At 40.9% G+C, this 23,978-nt stretch overlaps 1 protein-coding gene across 2 annotated transcripts; it reads left to right on the plus strand.

Moving 5' to 3' along the window:
- Positions 1-582: 582 nt before the first annotated feature.
- Positions 583-23,608, plus strand: LOC309713006 (cytohesin-1-like). 2 transcript variants are annotated; one of them, XM_082544308.1, is made up of 12 exons: positions 583-834; positions 9,921-10,003; positions 14,217-14,281; positions 16,283-16,349; positions 16,889-17,007; positions 17,441-17,634; positions 18,624-18,772; positions 19,767-19,878; positions 20,442-20,518; positions 20,614-20,685; positions 21,685-21,839; positions 21,931-23,608. In XM_082544308.1, the coding sequence occupies exons 1-12, from the start codon at positions 753-755 to the stop codon at positions 22,007-22,009; spliced, it is 1,254 nt and encodes a 417-aa protein (XP_082400434.1). In that variant the 5' UTR covers positions 583-752; the 3' UTR covers positions 22,010-23,608. The 2 variants fall into 2 exon arrangements, with proteins under 2 accessions (XP_082400434.1, XP_082400435.1); XM_082544309.1 differs by lacking the exon at positions 583-834 and adding an exon at positions 3,707-3,936 and having other exon boundaries at positions 19,767-19,879; positions 20,440-20,518.
- The last annotated feature ends 370 nt before the right edge of the window (positions 23,609-23,978 follow it).

Consider the following 23,978-nt stretch of genomic DNA (forward strand, 5'->3'; position numbering starts at 1 on the left):
CCAAGGGCAAAAATGATTAGTACATAGTAATAAGCATTATTCTGCACAAATGACTTTGTGATCATTTTTTCCACCATAAGTCAATGAGAACTATGTCACGAGACCTCCAAATGGGTTAGTCAAGGTTATCTAATTGAGACTCAAATACTTTTCGGATGCTCACATACCCCCCCAACTGCTTAACACATAGGACTTCATACACTATTGCAATCTTTCTTCCAGCTCTATCTTTATATGTGTACGTTCACTCAGCTCTGACTAAACTAAACTGGGCTGTGATGTGTGTGTGGGGGAGTAACGCAGGATGATATGAGGCTGTTTGCATGTGTGTGTACATTTGTCATCAGCTCCAAGAATACTTCAACAACTGTTTTAGGGACACCGCCTGCTTCAGTTTTCATAATCAGTATAGGTATCCTTTTGTACTTCTTCAAAACCCTAAAGTGCGAGATTCCTTTGTGTGTGTGTGTGGTGGTAAAGGTGGATGGGTTTTCATACGCGAGTGAGGTCAAGTGTGTGATCAAAAGCGAGGAGAGAGCGTGAGAGAGGGAGAGAGAGAGGGGGAGAGCGAGTGGAGAGTATTTTTCAGAGAGTTCGTCAGAGTCTGGTAGCCGTCAGGAGCGAAAACCGCCTTTTTTTTTTTCCAAGGAGTCCAGAGTTGCTTTTAGTAAAACATGACGCAGGCTTAAGGACGAGTAAAAAGAAGATGCTGCAAAGAGGATACTGAAATACTGAAACTCCTGACTGGTGTGATGGGGACTGTAAGTGAGCTTTGTGCGTCCAGTTTCCAGGCATTTCTCTGCCCTACAGTCCGCCCGGGGCCACCTGCTGCAGGTGAGAGCTTTTTAGGAACCCCGTCTTCTTGGTTTGGATAGAAAATGTGTTGTCGGGTATTTGTGAGCAGATTTCAAGGATTACAAGGTGTTCATGAGTTTGAAAAAAGTGCTTAAAAATGAAACATTATTGTTGTTATCGCAGCTTTTTGTTGGTTTTATGTTGCTCAGAGCGACGTGGAGTGCAAGACTGGCACAAAGTGCTATCAGTGTTCAGTTGCCTTGGTGATTTTCAGTTAGGCTATCAAGACACAGAGCACTCTGTAGTGTGCGTGTGTGTGTGTGTGACATTTCTGTGTACATACATGAGTCAGTGTGTATGTGTTTGTGTGAGATGGTGGGCTTGATTCGAGAACATGACGCACACCCATCACGGTCTTGTCCAGGATCCTCCTCTCCAGTGGGTGCTGCACAGAGTGACATAATCTCCATCGCTGCCCACTGCTCTCCCTCTGTGCAGGTGCTTTCATGTTGTGTCAGGGTGCTCATTCAGAAGCCGTTATAACGCCATGAAAGCAGCACACAGGTTACATCCATTTACCTTGAGCTTTTATGACTTTCCAGCAGCTTCTTATAGCTTCTCTTTCTTTATTTTGTTCCTAAACCCTTTAGTCGATCAGGTAAACTGTAGCCTGCTTTGACATTACGATTTTAGCACCCTCCTCTTGAAATGTTTTCATGTTTTCTAGTTTGCTGTTAAATTAAGAGAGCTGTTCTTCGTTTAAAGTTACTTGGTGTGCAGAAAAAGAGGAATGAGGCTGATAAAGACAAACATTGTAACAGCACAATTCTATAATATTAACAGAAATTGATGTGATTTTGCTGACAAACTTCACAAACTTGTTGATATTTATGATTTATGAAGTTCAAATGAGAAGTGGACTTTTTTTAAGGCCTGCTTTGTCAGCCCTGATTGAAGACTTACTGGTTCAGTTACCTCAACTTGTGCAGACAGTTTAGTTCAGTGCATCCAAGCTTTTAAATATGCTAGCCCTCTATCTCAGTGTGAAAATTAGCAGCCGCTTCTCTAAAAGTCCTTTTTTCACTCTTGATAACGGACTGACCTCACTGTGAGCTGTTTGTATCATAACCAGAAAAAGTCCCCCTTAAAGCAAACTGTTTTTAATGTTTTCCGAGCTGACCCTTTAAGCTGTTAAACAGCAGCAGCTCTTCCTTACCCCACCCCAACATATCCTGTTTTGACGTGTCCGAACTCTGAATAAAGCACCAATTCAGGCGCACAGCTGCAATCCTTTTCCCTCCTTTCCTCCGTCCTTCACTACACCCTCTCCTCTCCCTTCCTTTTTCACACAGGCAGGCTATCTCTGATATCAAACCCAGCTTCCTCTGGCTTCACACCCTCGTTGTTAAATATATTTCTCTTTTCCAGTGGGTGGGTACTATTATTATAACATTAAATGTAGAGACAAGTATGTCACTTTGTCAAAATCCCCAGCCCAAAAGCCATTAAAGGTGATTTTAGCTCACACATTAATCAGTATAGACATAAAAACATACAAATCTGAAGTTGCAAACATATAATGTTGCTGTAATTTTCAGTTTTTTACTACACAAAATTATCTATCTATCTCTCTGTACATAGTTGGAGTCAGATATGCTGGTCTGCATAATTCAGAAAGATCTCATCTGCTAGGATTTTCTAGCATAATAATCTCTAGGATTTGCAGAGAAAAAGAGAAATTATCCTGTGAGCCACAGTTCTCTGGAGAAAAAATGGGCAAATTTCTTGCTGAGGTCTGAGGTTTGGGGGGGAAACCTTAAACCATTGCTCTGATAGGAGGGCAACGGTATAACTTACTTAACAAGTTGTTACAACCAAGGTATAGACAAGACCATCTCTGAACACACAGCACCGGAAACCTTGAAGCAGATGGGCTACGTCAGTAGAAGATACCACCATTTGCCACTGCTGTCAGCTAATAACAGGAAATTGAGGCTACAATTCACACAGAATCACCACATTTTGACAGCAGAAGATTGCAAAAATGTTGCCTGGTCTGATGAGTAATGATTTCTGCTCGGACATTTGGATGGCAGGGTCAGAATGTCCCTTAAGCAAAATATAATGATGTGAGAGATATTTTCTTTGCACACTTTGGGCCCCTTAGTACCAACTCACCATCAATGAAACACAACAATCTACCCGAGTACCTTTATGACCACAATGACCAATCTTCTGATGGCTGCTTGCAACGGGATAACGTAACTCATCAAAAAAGCTTAGTTAGGTTTTTTGAACGTGACAATGTGGTCACTGTACTCAAATGACCTCCACATTCACCAGATCTCAGTCGAATAGAGCACATTTAGGATGTTATGGAACTGGAGTCACATGAAGGACATAGAACCAACAAATCTGATGCTATCATGTCACTATGGACCAAAGTCTCTGGCCAACATTCCCAGTACTAGCAAGGTGTACCTAATGAAGTTCATAAGTGTGTGTATACTATGCATATAGTATATGCATATGCATATATACTATGCAGTACATACACAAACATATATCCTATTCTATACACTGTATACTATAGTTGAGGCCTCTATAGTTGTATACCTAAATGAAATAAAGAAATTGTCTGCTTGTGAATTTATATTTTCACAGTGTAGATTTACCTGATAACCAGCAGCTCCACGAAGTGATCCCGGGAGGAGACACAGATCCTTTGAGTTTGCGTAAGAAAAGACATCCGGTGTAAAAACTCCCTTGGCGACCCCTTCTGCGTAAGTGAGCACCAGAAAGTAAAGGATATGAAGTATAAAGGATATGAATACAATAACCCATACCTATTTTTATTTTTAATTTCTGAAGACAGACAGACAGATAGACACATAGATAGGTCTTTGATTGGCTGTTGCCGCTTAAGCCACGCCCCCCATCATCCTGCCAGACACCGGCTGTCTCTTCGTAGTCAGTTGTCATCAACTGCCAGTCTAACGGTAACTGACTGAAAAACTAGACACACTATAGCCACTCATTTGGGCTTTAAAGTTACTTAAAAAGTGTCACCTTTAGCGTGGTTTCCTGGGGACAGCGCTGACCAACAGTGGAACATGGTTCTGGAAATGGAAGACGAAGTTGGTAAGTTACCTGACGCGGTTTAGTTAAACAGCGTTAACCTAGAGGCTAACACGGATAGCTAGCGCACTAGCATAACTTTGTGCATAGTTATGGATAGGTAAGCGAGGCGAGCTCGCTCCAGTAGCAGGTACTTTTTTAGTATGTGTTTTGGCATTTAATATCCTGTACTCAGAGCGAAAGCAACAAGTCCTCATGTGTCTGACTTATTAATGCTCTTTGGCAGTCTTTATTAACTGGCACAAGAGATCTATTATTATTAATCTGGGTCGGTGCCAGACCTCCTGGGGGGCTATACTTATTGTGCAGCACCAGATGAGTCTATAAATACAATCAATGCAACCATTTATTGGTTCGGAAGTGAATGAACTGCACTCAAAACTGCAAAGAGTTGTCAACAACACAGGAGGCTGTAAACACACGCACACGTATAGTTATGAATTTGGATTATAAATCAGCGTCTTCGCAGCACCGCTGCTGTTTCCTGTGAAAATGACAGACAGGATACATACAGAATCTCATACAGGATGGTGCCCCACCTTATTCTGAAAAATAGATGGCTTAATGTTCATAAGAGCAAGGGAAAGCTATCAAAATGAACTTCCTGTAATATGAACTGCATTAAAAGCTTTATTTCACCTTACTTTGGAGCATCATTTTAGTAGTGTGTTTCTTCCACTTTCTGTGCACTGCAGCTGACATTTTATAATGCCCGCACTTTATTTCTCTGTAATTTAAGTATTTCTTCTCCGGGGCACATCGTGTTCCCCCTCATGTTCTTTTCTCATTTTATCGGTTTTAGCCTCATTGCTTATTGGACTTAGTCTTAAGGCTGTACAAATGCAACCAGGGAGGATTATATCCTTACTGTTGAGCCAGTTATCCTTGAAATGGACAATTATGGGCTTGTGAACACTGAAACAGACAATTACTGCCTTGTGAGCATTACGAGACGCTGAGAGCTCAAAGTACAGATATTTTTCTTGTCGTAACCAAACTGCTTTGCCTTAGGTCCTGGGTCATGGTACTTTCTGGTGGCAAACACATGTGATGAGCAGAGAAAGAAGAATAAACTGTTGTTTTTGATATTGGCTGCATTTTCCATCCCCAGGAGAAGTGAGTCAGCCTTCTCATTGCTTTACCATATATTTTGGTATGGCTTTGTTTTGGAGACGCACAAGGGTTATTTCCAGCTCTGAACAGGCCTTCGGTTCATGGCTACACGTGGTATTAACTGCATGGAGCCTGAGTTGCATCACTTAACAAAGATCTATACATTTCCGTGTTAACCATTAAAACACAGTCAGCTGATTCAGTGGCTGTGGATGAAAGGAAAACTGCTTTCTGGAGGTCAAAGACACTAAATAAACAGCAAATAAGCTTAATACAGTCTTTGAAAGAGAGTTTGAAATGCTTGCTTGTTTGTTTTTTACTGGCTAAAACTGCTTCATTGGGCTGGAAGGCAAACAATGTCCTTGCTCATGTGAAGCTGTACCCCCCATCCTTTTTTAAAAATTTCCTCCTGGTCCCCAGTCTCCACGTGGGGGAGTCCGTTCATTGATGGAGTAAATGAGCAAGGGAGGAGTCAAGATGGACAGAAGGAAGAGGAGGGGGAGAGAGATGAGAGTTCAAGGGTTTCCCCCCCTCTTAAACACACATTTGTCCTTATCCTCATTTGCTGCCCTCCCTCCTTTGCTGGAATGAGGTTATAAGGACTACAGAGGTTAGACTGGAGGACCACAGGATTTGGGTTAGGGATTGGAAAGTTTGGTCAAAGCTGGTTTATTTGAAAGAAACACGCTTTTTCTTTTACTGGAAGTGATGATAAACCTAAAGCTGTGTGGACTTCAGAGCTATAAACTGGCCTGAGCTGGTTGTACTGGGACCATTCTTGCTGCCGGTGGCGTCTCTCGGCAGACAGAAGCTTTCTTGGGTATGAGTATTAGAATTATGACGCAAATGTGTAGGTGTTCAGTTATCCTGAATGAGTGCATGTCCTCTTGTGAAACTTTTTGAGAACGGAAACCAGAACAGATGCTAACTGTAGCTTGACTGATGCGGTTTTTTTGTCTCTCTGCTTCAGGAGGATGTGATGTGGTGCAGACGGTGGAAGCAGGTTATAGAGCAAACTTTAGGCCTAGGTTTGATGGTTGGATGTGCCAAGCAGCTGGTCCTAGCAGAGACACTAATACACACTCAGTGCCCTTGAGACTATGCAGAGCAGCTGGTTTGCAGAGTGAGATGAGGTGTCTTGGTATTTATGCCCGTGTGTGTGTGTGTGTGTGTGTGTGTGTGTGTGTGTGTGTGTGTGTGTGTGTGTGTGTCTGTGTGTGCGTGTGCGTGTGTGTGTCAGTTTGAGAAAAGGACGATATTTTCTTTCACAAGCTGTCATAAATCGTTTGTTTTATTTCCTCTCTTAGCATAGAGGGGAAGTCAGTGTGAATGCCAGTTTCACTGACTCGATACTCACATAGTTTGTTGTTTATGCCCTCAGGTTTATAATAAGAGCTGCTGCAGCCTACTTAAACCTCCTTTTGTGGGTCAGGGGTGTGCGTGACTAGCCAGTTCATCACTGTTTATAAGTCTGACAAATACAAATTATATTAAATCCTTCGGTGCCATTTTTGGATTTTGACAGAATCACAGATGTCTGGAGGTCCCAAGTCTTTTAAATGGTTTGACAAAAATGTACTGTAATTACAAGTTTGCTTAGATTGTCATACTTTTGTTTTCTATGAGAACTTTTGGTGAGAATTTACTTACATTTCATAGTCCAGTCTGGTATTAACTGATAATATAGAAATGATCTGTAAGATTTGTCCTCAGCTAGATTACATCTTGTATAAAGTTGTTAGGCTTTACTCATTAAGATGTTAAGCGAAAAAAATATTTTCTCTTAATTTACCAGTGTCTGTTAGTAATGTGCATCTACCACCTGAAAGAGGCAGTGCACCTACAAGCTGTTTATCAACCGCTAAAAAAATAATACAGTGTGCTACTGACTAGCAGGTTTGAGACCAGTAAACTATGTGTGCCACTGTGAAGTTGAACGATACTGTAAAAGAAGCGAAGAAACCCAAAGTAAACATTACTCCAGTACAGCCATCACAAAGCCACGTAACCCCCCCCCCCCCCCCCACTCTTTAAGCCATCTCTCTGCAGATTGGCTGCCCCTCACAAATACAGTCAAAACTATGTGTCTGATGTTATGTCATGATGTCCTACGCACAGCCTACCGTATATAAAACAGCTACATGTTGTACCTGTGTGCTGTCACCAGGGGGCAGTGTGAAAAATATGTGGAACAAGTAGTCTCTGGGCTACTTCTGGATTTTGTTGCCTGTTTCGGTCCTGTCGTTTAAAGGACAGAAGTTGTAATAGAGAAGCCCTCAGAGTTAGGGGAGCCCAAGCAATTAAAAACAAGGGAAGCTGTTAAGTGCAGCCACTGTCTGTTTCTATTTTTTGTTCTTTGATCAGTTTCTTGTACACCTTTGCAGGGAGCTAGCTTCCTTTCCTGTTCAAGCCAACCTTACCACCGATCAGAAAATAAGAAAAAAAGCAAGTTTGGTTTTCAAAGCTAACCTTCACACGCCAGTCTTTAAAGTGGTGGGCATCCCAAAAGGCTGTGAAAACGTTTAGACTCCAAGAAGTTGTAAAAACTCCCTGATTAACAATTTGTATTTTAGTTATATTGTACAACATACTAACACGAGCCTAGAGTACCTTATGTGTTAAACATTTGATAAATGTTTCTGCAGAGGTTGACACTCAGTAACATGGTCACAATGGCAAAGTGAAGTGAACAGTTGACTTGAATCTCTCAGCAGGACTTCTCTAATGAGGCCGACAGACAGCAGCAGCACAGCGTGATTTGTCCTCTCTGGCTGCTTGTTTTTCAACGTCAATTGTGACCTTTCTTCCACTTTTTCTTAGGTTAGAGCATTTCATACAGTAGTTTTATTGTGAAGCACAGACAAGAGGAAGATTCACTGTTGACAATGTAGAGGTGAGCTGTGTGCAAATATGTATGTGTGAAACAAGAAATATTCCACATCAGCACAATGGTGCTGTGGTCCCTGAGCCTGAGTCCCAGAGGAAAATCATGAAAATGTTCATATATTTTCAACCAGGTTTCTTATCTGGGGATTCGTTTGTTCAATCAAAATGGAAGTTTTTGTTTAAACAATGCTCAAAATTAACAGGAAATTGAGATTTCTGTCAAAAAAAGATAACATTATAATCATAGCGAACCTACAAAATCCTGTCCTGAGCCAACCCGATGTGTTGTTTTTACACTTTTTTTTTCTTTCCTTTTCTTTCCACTCAAGCTTTCTTAAGAAAAACCACAAGTACGTGTATCAGCAGCTCTTGTCTGTTCCTGTGTTATCGTTGTTCTGCAGATATATTGGGTGTCTGTGGGTACATGAACCTCCCTTCTATCAGCGTACACATTCGTTCATGTACGGTTGGGGTGTTTCTCATAAGGAGGAACACCATTCAACTTTGATAGGTACACTAATATATCAAGTCTAATGTGCCAACTGTTAGTCATCAGATGTTTTCTTTGAGGTTTGTATGTGAGGTCTGACTGTTTTTTTTTCTTTTCTTTATAGACCAAAAACAAACATCCTGTTTCAGTAACAAAACCTTCAGCTCATGTTATAAAGTTCATGATAGTACATGAAATCTGATCTGATAGATCTATTGTTTTACTTTATTTTGTCTTCTATTAGTTTCAGTTTTTATTATTATGATATGGATTGTATGTGTCAGATTATAAAATTTAGGAAGTACACATACATCATACAGACTCATCACAGTGTCATAAAGGCTCCTTGGGAAAGGTGTGATCACAGAATTAATCAAACCAGACCAACATTAAAATTCTTTCCTCTAGTTGTGTATAGTTGTGCTTTCATAATTACATTATTAATACACACTTGGTTTTTGTTTTGTTTTACGTTTTTTTTTTCTGTTTTAATTTACTGTTATACCTGTCAGTGCAGAGTTTTCTCTAAAGTTCACCAAGGCCTTCCTTAAAAGCAAGAATCATCAGTTATTAAGATTAATTATCCAGGAGCTGTGAGTGTTGGTGCAGTTTTTGTAATTTAAATACATGCTGAGATTTAAGTACTGAGCTCATGTGAATAAATCATTCACACTATAGTCTCTTATTATCTTGTAGTAAATAGCAAATAGTATTATTGTTTTTTTATTTTTTTGTTTTTACTTGTGTGGATGACCAGAGGAAGAATATGGTTTGGGACAAAGTTACTACCGATGTTATCATGTTGATCTTAATTTCACTTTTTATTCCCTTTTGCTGGTAACAACTATGGTGCTTGGGCTTTTTTGACCTCTGAAAGGGACATGCCAGAAAAAGTTTCTCAACCACTGCAGTAATATAACCTCACCAAGAGTGTGTGTGTGCGTGAGTGAGTGCGTGTGTGTATACATGTGAGGACAGAAGATTGGCATGCTACTATACTTATGGGGACAAATTGCCTGTCCCATGAGTCTGAAGGCATTTTTGAGGCTCAAAATGTGGTTTTAGTGTCAAAGTTAAAGTTAGGTTATGGTTAAGTTTTGGGTTAGAGTTAGGCATTCATTTTTGATGGTTAGGGTCAGCAGCTAGGGAAAGCATTATGTCACTGAGATGTCGTCACTAAGATATGAAAATGATTGTGTGTGTTTGTGTGTTTATATAAGACAGAGAGGTTTTCTTTCTTCCTCTAGTTCAGGACTGAATTTTGGGTGGTGGTGGGGTGGTGTGGTGGGTATATGACGGATCAAAGATTGTGTTGCCATAGTGACCCTGAGCAGTGGGAATTTCAGATCTCTGTTCTTCATTTGTGTGTATGGTTTTCTTGTAGTTTTTGTTTAATTTCAGTTTGATTCCAGAGGGGATTTTCACATTTGTATTTCTTCTCTATCTGAGGGAGAGTATTTGGTCTCTTATTTAGTGTTGCGTATACTTCTGTCCTCAGTGCCTGATGACCTGAGTCCAGAGGAGCGTCAGGAGCTGGAGAGCATCCGGCGCAGAAAACAAGAGCTGCTGCAGGACATACAGGTAAGAGTACACTCACATTCTTTGTCCGAGCCAGTTGATGTCCTTTCCAAGCTGAGCTCATCTGGGGTTTAAAGCATGAAAGTCTGAAATATGTCTTGTTTTATAATTATCTAATCTAATTTATTGTGGAACTGGATGCACATAGGTATGTCCACTTGACCAGATGGATGTAAATAAAGTCACTTGTATGTGCATCAGAAACTCAACCACTCTTTGTCCCAATATAATTTCATTTACTAAGCATCCATCCATAATATTTCAATCATTATTATTAAAGTTGGAAGAGTAATCTTCCAGCAGAACCAGATCCTTTGTTGGCACCTGTTTACCTCCACTGGTTGGGCCAATTCTGGTGCCAAAAAGATGTGATCAAAAGGTTTCAGGAATTGGTCCATGGAACCCCCTCCGCCCCTGAAAAACACTTAAACCAGATTTAAATTTGACTGACCTTTAAAGTCATCTCCTTGTGTTCTGATAGCTAGATAGTTATCTTTCAGCTTGCTTTGTATTTAATCAGAGTCGAGAAACTCTTAACTCTCATGATGAGTAGGGCAGGTGGTGCTGGTGTGACTTTAAAATTCAGTCAAACCTGATAAAAGTCCCTGCCTGACCTCCTCCGAATCAGCTGCTTTCTTTCTCTAATAACTTTAAAAAGTTGTGCAAAATTCTACCTTCACATAATGAAAACCGACTGAATTACTGACCCTTGAAGTACATAGGGTTGGTTTGAAATTAAGTTCTCTTATTTCTTTCAGCATTTCAGCATCCCTTAAAGATCTGATCCTTGAGGTCTGCTAAAAAGCAAATCTATTTTGCACCACTTTAAATGTCATGGTCTAAAGTCAAACATTTGTTTTTGTTTGGCACAGTTTCTCCTTGTAGACCTGGTCTACAAGGAGAGTTTGCTCTTGATTCTATATGATGTTAGTGATCTTAAGTGTGTTGTTCAAACCATCTGTTTGCAAGTGACAGCCAATCGGCAGAAAAATGGTTTAAATGGAGAAGAGCTAAAACTGCTTGTTTTGGACAGAGGATGAACCAAGGACCTGTACCATTTATTTATAAAATGAATGAGGATTATTTTGAACTGTAAACCCTGTCAAGTTACCGCACTAGAATCCAAAGAATAAAAATACTGAGTTGTAAATAATCCAGGTCCACATTAACATGGGGTCTGTAGCAGCATAAAGTAGGTATCATTTATCCAGCCCTTATATTAGCTTTATCAGAAAGGTAGAGAGGCTTTGTCCCCTGAACCCAAACTGGGAGCTGGTTTACTAGAGTAAAAGCTGTGTCCCACATTTACCTGTTGGGAAATCTAGATTTAATGTAATGATAATTTCCTTAATTATGGATATATATGTGTTTTTCCCAACACAGTATTTTGGAAAACTGGTTAAGTTTTAATAGTAATGTGAACCAGTTATCAGTGATGTTACACTGCATTAAGAGTATTTCTTTTAGCTCTCTATTCATTGCTCTGGCAGCTATCACTGAATTAATTAACAGTCTTTTAAAAATCATGATGAAACTTAGTTTGGTAAAGTGTTTGAGTTCCTGCCCCACTAGTCCCTGTACGTCATTTCATAATTATAGGGGAATCACATTCCCATTCTTCTGTGAAAGTACTAGTGGATGTTTACTCTTTTATCCTGTCTCTGTTTTCTGTCTTAATTACTGCCTGGATAAAATGCTTTCTTAACTGAGCAGCAATGAAACAGGATTTTGTTTTTGTCCTTGCTCTGCACCCTGTGGTTGTCTGGAACATTTTATTTTTCAAAACTTTTTTTTTCCCCAGAGCAGAGACACACAGGAGTTACAAACCCTGCTTTGTGTTGTTTTGTCTTTGTCTTTAATTCTTTTCTCTCTGTGTGTCCTTGAGAAGATTTTTCACCTCCAAGTCTAGACCACTGTGTCTGGGGAGGTGTGTGTGTGTTTGGAGGGTAGGGTGTATACGGCTATGACCACCAGAGCGTTACTGTATACACTGAAGACAGATGATCGTCTTTGTCTGAGGGGGATGTACCTCTAATATGCATGTGTCCTCTGGCTCTCTCAGCCTGGAGAGACACATTAACCCCCTGCTTTAGTTCCCTCTACAAGCTTAAATAAATTAGCAGGACTGCCTGTGTCAGTTCTTGATGTGGAGAAATTTGTTACGTGAGATAGAGGATAAAGCTGGCCTTGTGACTTTAATGTAAATTCAACCTACTTGAAGGATAAAAGTCAATCAGAAAATTACACAACACACAACAAGGACTCACCGTCCATTTCCATATGTCAGATTGTTTGTTAAAACAGTGTTTTAGTTTTATATGCTTGTTTGCATAAAGTTGGACATGCAAGTGTCATTGCAACTCATTTAGAACTGAAACAAATTAATCTCCAATGAATTCGACTCAGGAGTAACTTGTTGGTTTCAGTTTGTGTCTCTTGTAAGATTATTTAGATTATCGTGCCTTGTTGGGAAAATGACATAAAGATCAGCTTTATTGGCAAGTTGTCACTATCGTCGACCACCGACATCAGAATCCATCACCATAACCCTAATGGACTGTATATAAAAGATGGACATAGCCAGTGCAATGTAATGTACTTTATTGGTTTGTGTAGTTCCATTTGGAAGTCTGAGCATTTTGACGATCACCATCTTTTCAAACCAGACATATAGAGTTTTGATTGGACTGAGAAACCATGCCCTGCTTTATTGTCTGTTTACTCATTTATAAAAATTAGCAACATATTTTTTAACGAAGACTTTGAGGGATGAGAGACAAGGACATTAATGCAAACTGTATACACAGTTCTGAAATATATAAACACGTGGGATGTGAAAAGAAGTCAAGAAATTCCCAGTACATCATGGGATGTCCCCCTAGAGCCTGCGCCTCCAGCAGCCTAACCAAAAGATGGTTCAGGGTCAGCTGAACCAACCCTAACCACTTTGCATATCTCATGTCTTTATCAAAAAGCCAAATCTGAAAATGAACCCAAGCAAGTGTGTCTCTGTTCTTAACCCAATCTGGGACCTGGTTGCTGAGGGCTCAGCCCTCCCATTCTACTTTTGAGAGGGAAGTGATCCGCTGGAAGAATTTGATACTTTAAGGTTTTTGATGAGGCCTGCTCAAGCACACAGAAGAATGAGAAATGTATCTGCTGGTAGTTGCTGAATGATATCAGCAGCAAGAGATGACTCAAACAAAAGTGACATTAGGCCCATTTTCTTTTAAACTGAGATTTAATAAGGTAAGCCAAAAAAATATTTTGAGCCTGATCTATAGCAGAGAGCTGTCAGTGTGGTGGGCATCCACAACACACACAAAGAAACACTCAAACACACAGCCTCCAGGCAACAGCACTGTGTAAACTGATGGATGGAGTTTATTATCAAGGTCGACTCGTTTAGCGTCTCTCTTCACTAAGCCCCGCCCTGTCTTTCCCTCAGGGCCTGATGGGTAATGAGCCATGAAATATTCCAGTAGTGGAGACAGAGGACACAGTTCTTATTTACCTTAGCTGATGGTGATGTAGCCTTGTTTTCACAACCTCATATGTCTAAGAACCGATTCATCTGCTTCTGTCCATTTTCTGTAATTATCTTAGCCTTTTGTTGTTATTATTGTGTCTTTATTTCTTTCTCTTCTCAGGACCATTGGCAATCAAAAGTCTTTGATCCTGCGTATTCCTGTCTCCCCACCAATGTTGACATTGGGTGTGGGGGTATAGTCTGGTAAATTTGGGTCAGCAGCGGGGAGGGGAGTGGTATGAAGGGGGAAAGAGGGGACAGGAGGGGTTGTAGGCTCTGACCCCGGAACAGGTGTTACAGATCCCAGAGAGGTTTCTTTTAAAGGGTGGCTGTTGCATGTAACCCAGCAGAGAAAAATGATGAGTCTGTCTGCGAGTGTGTGAGTCATATCTGCATTTTTAGGGGTTTTAGTGGGTCATCTCTTTAGTGGGAAGTGCTTGTATGGATGTTGGTCAGTGAGATGTAGGTGGAACAGACCACCATGTGTAATTCATTGTGACAGCAAGATCAAAGCATCTCCAGAGGGCTCCTCTGAAGGGTTAGATATCACACAAATGGCACATGTAGATGTCTGCTGCTGTTTCCCTTCAGCTTCTGTACTCAAAAAAAACAATCAAAATAATGATCCCTTCTCCTTCCCCCTTCTGTTTCATCACTTCTTTCCCTTCTCTTTCTGTCTGCACTCAGAGGCTGAAGGATGAGATAGCAGAGGTGACCAGCGAGATTGAAAACCTGGGCCTGACTGAAGAGAGGTAAACTATCTCTCAACTACCATTTCTGTGCTTGTGCGTAGGCAGCAGCACTCTCCTCAGCCTTTGTTTTGGAGGATTTCTAGTCAGAGAAAAGACCAAAAAAATCTGTCCAACCATTAGAGCACTGCCTTATGGGATTATTGATTAATCCATCAGATAATTAGCAGAATATAAGCCCAATTAAGGTTGCCAGTGGGACATGAAAAGTCTTCAGACTGCTTATTTTGACATTCAAGGCAGATATTCACTAAGGATATGAATCACAAACTGGTTTCAGTCAACTGTTGTCAAAATAGTTTGACATGTTTATTGAGAGCTGCATATTGCATAACAATAACATAAAGAGGATTTGTCTGGACCACTAGAAACTTAGAAGATAAAGAAATCATGGTGGAAGAACATCCTGAAGTTTGGCTTTATTTCACAAAGAAACATGACAACACTGGCAGTTATGTTTGGAAAATGTCTTTCTTTTCTATATTTATCATATAATTCCCCTCTCATCCTTTATCCTTCAAGCTTGTCAGGTCCTCTACCAGAGGTCTGGGAGCTTGAGGCTCCTGCGCAGTATCTTAGCTGTTCCTAGGACTGCACTCTTCTGGACAGAGATCTTGGATATTGTTCCTGGGATCTGCCGGAGCCACTCGCCTAGCTTGGGAGCCACTGCACCTAGTGCTCCGAGTACTACTGGGACCACTGTTACCTTCACCCTATACATCTTTACCAGCTCTTCTTTGAGCCCTGGATACTTCTCCAGCTTCTCGTGTTCCTTCTTCCTGATGTTGCTGTCATTCAGTATCGCTACATCTATCACTATGGCCGTCTTCTTCTGTTTGTCTACCACCACTATGCCTAGTTGGTTAGCCACCACCATTTTGTCTGTCTGTATCTGGAAGTCCCACAGGATCTATGCCAGCTACTTGGTTATGGTGTTCCATGTATGCCCTGCCTGCTAGCATCTTCCACCCTGCTGTTATGTGCTGCATTGTCTCAGGGGCGTCTTTACACAGCCTGTACCTGGGGTCTTGCCTGGTGTGATAGACCCCAGCCTTTATGGATCTTGTGCTCAGAGCTTGTTCCTGTACTGCCATGATTAGTGCCGCAGGGTCATGGGCAGGGCATCACCTGATCTTACCGTTGAGCTGACTCCTCAGGACCTTCTGCAAGTAGTTGCAGCTTTCCTAGCAGCCTCTTAGTAGTTCCCATTTGCCTGGGATCCCCAGGTACTTGTAGCTGTCCTCGATGTCTGCAATGTTCATTTTGTTCTTTTCTACTGCCAGACGCAGACCACAAGGCTGTGAGTTTTTGCTTGGCAGTTTCCAAGAGCAAGGCTTAGGCACCTCCCTTGATCTTGTATCTGAGAGTACTTCATGTACTCTCATGGAGGATCTGGGTTTTAAGCTTCACCATGATCCTGTCTTTCAGGTCAGTTCCTGTCACACTCAATTTCTATCACACTTGGGGCCAATCTCATATGGAGATGATGATATCTCCCCCCTGACCTGTCGTCCTGGCTCCCCCTTGCTGTAGCATGTATGTTGTACCTCGTCAGTCTCTAGCTATGAGAGCAGTCCCTTCTTCCGAATGTTGGAACTCTGAACTACTAGATGTTTCGGCATCAATATCGAAGATATTCGATATTGAAGATCCCATAGGTCCCTAGCATGGGGAGTCTAGCCTACGACCGTTACTGAATACAGACGCCCCCAGGCGGGAAGTGAACTTGCATATATGCTGAAATAACTTTCTGCACAACATGGGCAGCATGACTGTTACTGAGGTTGTTTTTAGAACATCGGTGCTACGCAGGCAGGTCTAACAGACATTTCCTTTGACTAAGAAAACAAAAAAAAAAATCCATCCAATATTTTCCATTCTAGGTGATAAAAGCCAGGCTGTTGTAACACAGAGCTGGGCTGGCATTGAAAATTTAAATTCACTGGTGATGAATAAATATGATTTACACACTAATGGTTTATGTTTTTTAAAATGTTATTTTAGGAAAAACATGCAAAGGAATAGACAGATGGCCATGGGCCGAAAAAAGTTCAACATGGATCCTGCGAAGGTAAATACATTTATGCAGCAGTGCTTTCTTCTTTCATGTGAGTTCAGCTACTGATTATCAGTCTGTTTTAGTTTAGTTTAGGAAAAGTGTCCTCTTTCAGCTGACAAGGATATAAAATACACAAACCTTGTCTTTTGCATTTGCATCATGTATTAAAATGTAACTCCAGCCTTTTCCTGAAACACCATTAGTGTGATTGGTCTTTAAATTTGACACCCTGACTCTGTTTTGGTTGTTTGTTTGTTTGTTTGTTTGTTCTTATTAAAGCCATGTACTCTGTGTACTTTTTTTACTCCTGGTTGTTCGCACCCACAGTTTGACGCTACCCCTGAACAACCAGGTGATACTGTAACAGGTGTTTTTCTAAAAGGAGATATTTTATGGATTATTGGTCTTGAATGGGTAGAAAGAAGAAAAAAAACAACCAAAACTCCCCCATACAAAATTACTAAAATGAACTACAAACTTCTCTGAACTGCTTGTTTTCATTCAGTGTGTGATGTTCGTTCTGGGGTGTGTGTTTTGATTTTCTTCCTCAGGGCATTCGCTTCTTGATCGACTGTTCGCTGCTGAAAAACACCAGTGAAGACATTGCCCAGTTTCTGTATAAGGGGGAGGGGCTTAACAAAACCGCCATCGGGGACTATCTGGGCGAGAGGTAAGCAGTATTAATGATGTCCTTTCCAGTAGACAGTTTTGACATGTGCTATCAAAAAAGGACAGTCTTGAGCCTACATGGACAATAGCAGGAGTTCAGACCATCTCACATTTTATTCTTCACTCCTCTTTAAAAAGTTTATTCCTTATAAGTAATAAAAGGCCAGTTTTAAAAAAAAACCAGATTATTATTATTATTATTATTATTATTATTATTATTATTATTATTATTACTACCACATCTTCTGTGTGTTACAGGAGAAATTGTGCTGTATACTGGATATAGATTTTGGTGCATAAGCAGTTCAACAAGAGCATCCTTTAATTTGATTCTCTTGAGTTGAACAGAGCTGACACAGTTTCTCTTCTGTTTACTCCTGTGTGCGTGCACACGTGGGTGTGTGTTTGTGTGTGGGATTTCGTGTGTCGTGCAGAGATGAATTCAACATCAAGGTCCTGCACGCCTTCCTGGAGCTTCACGAGTTCACAGACTTGAACCTGGTTCAGGCTCTCAGGCAGTTTCTGTGGAGCTTTAGGCTGCCCGGCGAGGCCCAGAAAATCGACCGCATGATGGAGGCGTTTGCTCGGCGATACTGTCACTGCAACCCCGGAGTGTTTCAGAGCATCGGTACGTGAGGAAAAAACGGTTTATGGTCACAGTTTTTACATATTACAGAGTGAAAATAAAGAAGTTGTTCAATAATAAAACCATTTTTCTTCCATCTTTTTTTCATTTTTACAGCATTTATTCCATTCACACACTGTATGTAGGGCTCTACAATTTTCCACTGAGCAGGAAAACACACCAGTAATGATTTATATTTAGTTTAATGCGCATTTCCGTTTTTCGTTTAAATCAAGTCACCTTTATTTATTCAACACATTTTAAACGACCGAGTTGATCTAAATGTATTATCTAATACTCACAGAAACATAACTAAAATACGAAGCAAAGCAAAAGTTACAATAATTTTAATGTCATCGTTTTAGGCCAGGACCTGCATATTAAACTAACTTTAATATAAAGATTTACCTGTTTGTTTGTTTTTTGTTTGTTGTTAACTTATCTTCGCTTCTCTTTAGCTCAGGAACTTCTAGAGTTCTTGCTTTCTTACTCTTAGTGAGCACTCAGCCACATTCACCTACTCACCACACAGTTTTTACACATCACATACAAAGTCTCATACTGATGCACTGGGGGAAATTTGTAGCTCACCATCTTGTTCAAAGATATTTTGACTTGCAGACACGAGGATCTTCCCTTCTGCTTCCTGACATGGGTAATATGAGGAATGTGCAAATAGGTGAAGGTTGTGCTGCTTACTGGACAGAGCACACAGGTTTTTGGAAAAGTATAGCATGCGGTTTGTACGTAAGGTGTTATTTGATAATTAGCACACTGTGTTCTATGTCTGCACTGGATGGACCTGATAGTGAACAAATACATACAACCAACTATGACTGTAGTTGTCTGGGAATGTAATTTCTTTTAACTAACACTCTACACAAAGGTATAGCAGCACCTCAGTGGTTTTCAGTTAATCGTTTAAACTCACTGTGGTCTTTCTAACAGCCTGACTCGGAAAACATACAAACACACACTGTGTCTGTTTGCAGATACCTGTTACGTGTTGTCGTTCGCCGTGATCATGTTGAACACCAGTCTACACAACCCCAACGTGAAGGACAAACCCTCTGTTCAGAAATTCACAGCAATGAACAGAGGAATCAATGATGGAGGAGACCTACCGGAGGACCTGCTCAGGGTGAGTGAAGTTCAGGAAGTCCACAGCACCCTGTGTGATATACTCACTATGTGTTCAGGCCCTGTGAATTCAGACAGAACAGCACATCTGATGGTCCATGTGTGTGGAAATATGAATGCGCTGTGGAGTTTCTGGTGGACATTTAAACAACTTGGAAAGCACCGGCTGTCCGATGACTGTAGCTGTGATTGTTATGATTATAACCGTGACACATGATATGATAATAGGTACTTGCAGCTGTTGTTTGTGACCTTGTGGTTTTGCAAGCCAAGCGTCATATTGAAGTTACATTCCTGATTAGTGTAACATTAGCACCTTACGTTCAACCACAAATGGAGCCAAAAGTCTGAGCAGAAACCACAAACGAAGAATGAGCTAGAGATGCTTCATTTTTCTGTTCTGTGGTAGAGACGAGAAGAAGGTTTCTCAAAAATGTCAGTGTATTCAAACTGAACGGTCCAGACAGCACGTAAAAGTCCCTCATTACAACACATTCCAACAAATAATGCAGAAAAGCTCAATTCCAATTATTTTTAAAACATCTCAGGCTGTTAATCATAAATGGGTGTCTCAATGACTAAAAATTATTTACCAAGAAACTGCTTTTTTAAAGGAGTGAAGTGGGGGTTCAGCTTGTGGTTTCAGCTTTTTGAAATTCCTGGCAAAGGCTCAAGTGAACATGTCTAAAATGTATAAATGATACACTTTGAAAATGTTCCTGTGTTTGAGTTTTTTTTAATAAGTTATTATGCAACAGTTTCACCCGTGTAAACACCATTTCTATTTATTTCATAGCTGAAGTAGCCAACACATTATTCTGTTGTATTCTCTGAGTGTATTTGTTGTTTTTACTTAAGTTTATTTTGATAAATCATAACCCCAGAGTTGAAATTTGCTGATAAATGTTTGTGTTGTAAATAAGTAGAAGTTAAGATAAAGGTAAGGATAAATAGTAGCTACCCGCATGATCTAAATGATGTCACCATCTATGCAGAACCTGTACGACAGCATCAAGAACGAACCTTTTAAGATCCCAGAGGATGATGGGAATGACCTCACACACACCTTCTTCAACCCCGACAGAGAAGGGTGGTTGCTCAAACTCGGTATGTTCAGTTTCTACAAACAGGTCGTCCCTCTAGTGGACCAGATATGTAACAGCGGCTTTAACGAGACGATGAGAGATCTTTTTATTGAAACATTAATCAAAGTTGAGTGAAATGTTTTACTCTCCTGTTGACGCTCTTCTTGTCTGTTTGTGTTTCATGGTTTTGACTTCAGGAGGTATGTATCCTCACACTCGCCAGCTTTAATGCACCGCTTTGCTTTCTGAGCTGCCCCTGCCCACCACCCCGTCATTTCTGTCCTGCCACTGGCTGTGTGCATTCACCTACCCATCACAGTTTTACTGTGATAATTAGTTTTTACATCCGGTTCACCTGCTGCTTTTCGCTATCATGTCCTGATGTGAAGGTATTAGCGCTTCACATCTGCCTCTAACTGCTGGACTCCTTGAACTGCCCACTGACTCACGTTTTAACCTCAGCTGTTGCAGTCAGTAGGCTTTACTTAACCTGCTGAATTGTGTCATCAGTGTGCTTCAGAGTGTCGCCGTCAACATCAGCATTCAGTTTACCGATGTCATAACTCACCTTTAATCCATCCTCAGGTGGAAGAGTGAAGACCTGGAAGCGGCGCTGGTTTATTCTCACTGATAACTGTCTCTACTACTTTGAATACACCACTGTGAGTACTTCTTGTTTCACTGTGAAAATAAATGATTACTGGATGTAACTGTGGACAGCCTGAACTATTTTTTTTTTCTTTCTGCTGTTTAAAAGGACAAAGAACCCAGAGGGATTATTCCACTGGAAAATCTAAGCATCAGAGAAGTCGAGGACTCAAAGAAGCCGGTAAACCGCTGCTCTCTTTGTTTTTGTCCTGTGATTGAAGAGATCAAAGTCTCAGAGATCAGAAAAAGATGGCAAAAACAGGAGGGGACACAAATCTCTTTGGGTTTGCGTCAGGAACAGCATCCCACATAAATCTGCCAAATCAAACATGCAGAGCTAACCGCTGTGGCGACCCTCTGTTAATAAGGGAGCTGCTGAAAGCAGCTTACAAAGGATTTCAAAAAGCAAAGCAAAAATAAACCGTGTAACCATGTCTCCAAAGTAATGATGACTTTGATTTTCTTGTGATACTAGTCCTTATTTTGCATGTTTTCCTTAGTTACTCCCAGGATTTTTATGGACGCATAATTAAAAACTAAAGGTTATAATCTTCAGCATGGACAACCAAGTTTGTGAATGTGACAACTTGAGAACGAGGCAACATGGGATTTTGAAATTCATACCGTGCATCTAATAAAAAGTTAGGACGAGCTTCAATCTGAGTGACCTCGACCTCAAGGTCAGAGGCCAAGTTCTATAAAAATCTTGTGAACACAGTAAATCAAGACCGATGTCACGTAGGAGTTTCAAAATGGTAACATACGTGCATCTGCTCACAAGCTGTGGGGTCGCTCTTGTGGTCGTCAAGTTTTTAATTTTGGAGGAAGCCTAAAGTCGTACCTGGAGGAGCCAGAGATTTAGCCACTTTTTCCATTGGCTTCAAATATTTGATGACTTTATCCAAAAATAGGGTTTTAAAAAAAAGTACATATACTACACAGGTGCAAGCCTGAAAAAGCATTAAAAAAAAAAAACACAACGTACCCAACGATAACTCCAGCAAATGAACAATGAACACGTGACCGTCCATCCTCAACCTGCTGATGGATCAACAGTTTATATAAAGTTTATATAAAGTTTTTATTACAGCGTTGAACACGTTCAGTACAGAGCGAAAACAACCGATCACACATGTAACTTGTTTACTCGCCTTCCTGCCTCAACCATGATCTCTCTCAGAACTGCTTCGAGCTGTTCATCCCCAACCACAAAGATCAGGTGATCAAGGCCTGCAAGACGGAGGCAGACGGCCGCGTCGTCGAGGGAAACCACACTTTCTACAGAATCTCCGCCCCAACTGTGGAGGAGAAGGACGAATGGATCAAAAGCATCAAGTGAGTTTCAGTTTTGTTTTCTCTCCCTGCAGAGGGTCAAACTAATGATGACGATGAAGAAAAAGTGGAACTGCTGTCCTTCTCTCTGCAGGGCTGCCATCAGCAAAGACCCGTTCTATGAGATGTTAGCTGCTCGGAAGAAGAAAGTCTCCTCCCTGAAGGGGCTGTAGAGCTGCTGAGGATAAAACAACCGCAGGCCTGTTTCAGGTGGACCTGACATTCCCGCTGCAGACCTGAACCTGGCGGAGGATTCACCTCTTAAAGCGGCTTGTCTTTTGTCCCCTTTTCAACAGACACACCTTCAGAACCAGCGCTCCCTTCTTTACAGGTCTGACCTCCTGCCGACACTTTATTTCCCATCTGCAGCTAATGTTATTCAGACAGAGACCGCTCTTTTGTTTGCTGAAACGTCACCTTTTTAGAGTCCTGCTGCTGCAGTACTGTAACGATGCTGCGGTGCCCTCCGGTTAGCTCTCCCGCTCATCTTGAAACCTGCTGTAAGGACTGTTGACAAGCATTTGAATGACCTCTGAGCCTTTTCGCACAATCAGTGTTTGGTCTGCTTGAGTACAGCAAGTCCCTACAGCTGCTGAAAACAGAGAGAGCGCGGGAAATGTTGTCAGTTCACGTCTCCAGAGGAGTGAACTACGAAGCGAGGTTAATGAGTTAGCGAGGTAGCAAGCCTGAAGTTGTTTTGTTGTTGTTGTTCAGAGTTTTGGTTTAAAATCAACAGCAAAAAGCAGCCCAGTGACAAACTAACAACACATAAGGCAGTACAGGAAAACCTGCTCAAAAACAACTGTGTGTTTACAGTGACTTCAATCAAATTCAATTCAATTTTATTTACATAGCGGCAAATCACAACAGTCGCTTCAAGGCGCTCAAATCAACGATGCCAACAATACGTTTCATTGCTCCTGCTTGTCTCTGCAGATCTTAATTGGTCTGCAGTTTTCCTAGCTGCAAATCCAAAACGTAAATCTGATCTGGAAACCAGCAAGAAGTTATCACTTCTGTCCTGTGGTGTGGTCCACCATCAAGCTGGAAATGGACTGTCACCAGATCGCTCCTAAATCATTGTAAGGAGTTTTTGTTTTTTTAGTATTAGTATATTTTTTAGTATTTAGTATTGTTAATACAGTACCTATTGACCCTTGGTAAGTATATTAAAATTATGCCAATAAGAATAACAGAAATAGAAAACGTGATTGTTCTTCACCATCATATAAAAAATACACATCGCCATTCTAATTACACTCACAGTCACATCTACAGGCACCTGTTAACCTAACGTGCACACCTGGAGAAAACCCAAGACATTCACGCTGCAGGACAGCAGTCCTGACCCTCATAAAATAAGAATTCATATGATGAAGTGGCAAAGGAAATAAAGAGTAATACTATTAATAGAAATAAGTAAAGTTAATCACAGCTGTAGCAGACTGGAGTTGTGTTGAAATGTGTCTGCTTCATAGTGCACTCCTCTGGACGGAAAAGTTTGAGATAAAATAAACGACTCCTCGTGAAAGCTGCACAGCAGCAGAATCTGAGATTCTGACTTTTCTGAAGCTGACGAAGATTCAGCTCAGGACTCAGTCGAGACTGAGCAGCGTTTAGTTTGTTGCCATACATTTCCCCCCTGCCCCGTTTTGTTACTACTGTTGATCTTCTGTCCATGAAAAGGAAGGTAAAACAGAAATAGTCAAATATTTATTTATCCACATTTCTTGTAATTTATTGTTTTTGTCTCAATAAAAGTTTGCAAAGAATCTTCTGCTCCTGTTTGAGTTCATTATTTTACTGAAGTTGTTTTATTGTTCATTTGTAATGAATAAGTTTGATTTAAAATGAAGTGAGAATGGTTCCGATTAGTTTTCTCTAAGCACCTTCTGAGGTTGTTCGACCGCATTTCTTCTGTAGTGTAAACACTAACGTGTCCTGATGCAACCTAGACAGTCATTAATGCAGGACATGGTGGCCTCTGCAGTCACCTGTAACCTCATCCTGCCAAACAGCTGCAATAAACTAAACACAGCCGGCCTTTTATCTTGTATAACCTTTTTTTTTTTTAATGAACTTTTGTATGGGTTTAATTCCAGTGCTCCCTGTCCCACTTGACCTCAATCTAAAGCATGCCGC

This window comes from Aulonocara stuartgranti, assembly GCF_965226115.1.
Source record: "Aulonocara stuartgranti genome assembly, chromosome: 8".
Lineage (NCBI taxonomy): Eukaryota > Metazoa > Chordata > Actinopteri > Cichliformes > Cichlidae > Aulonocara > Aulonocara stuartgranti.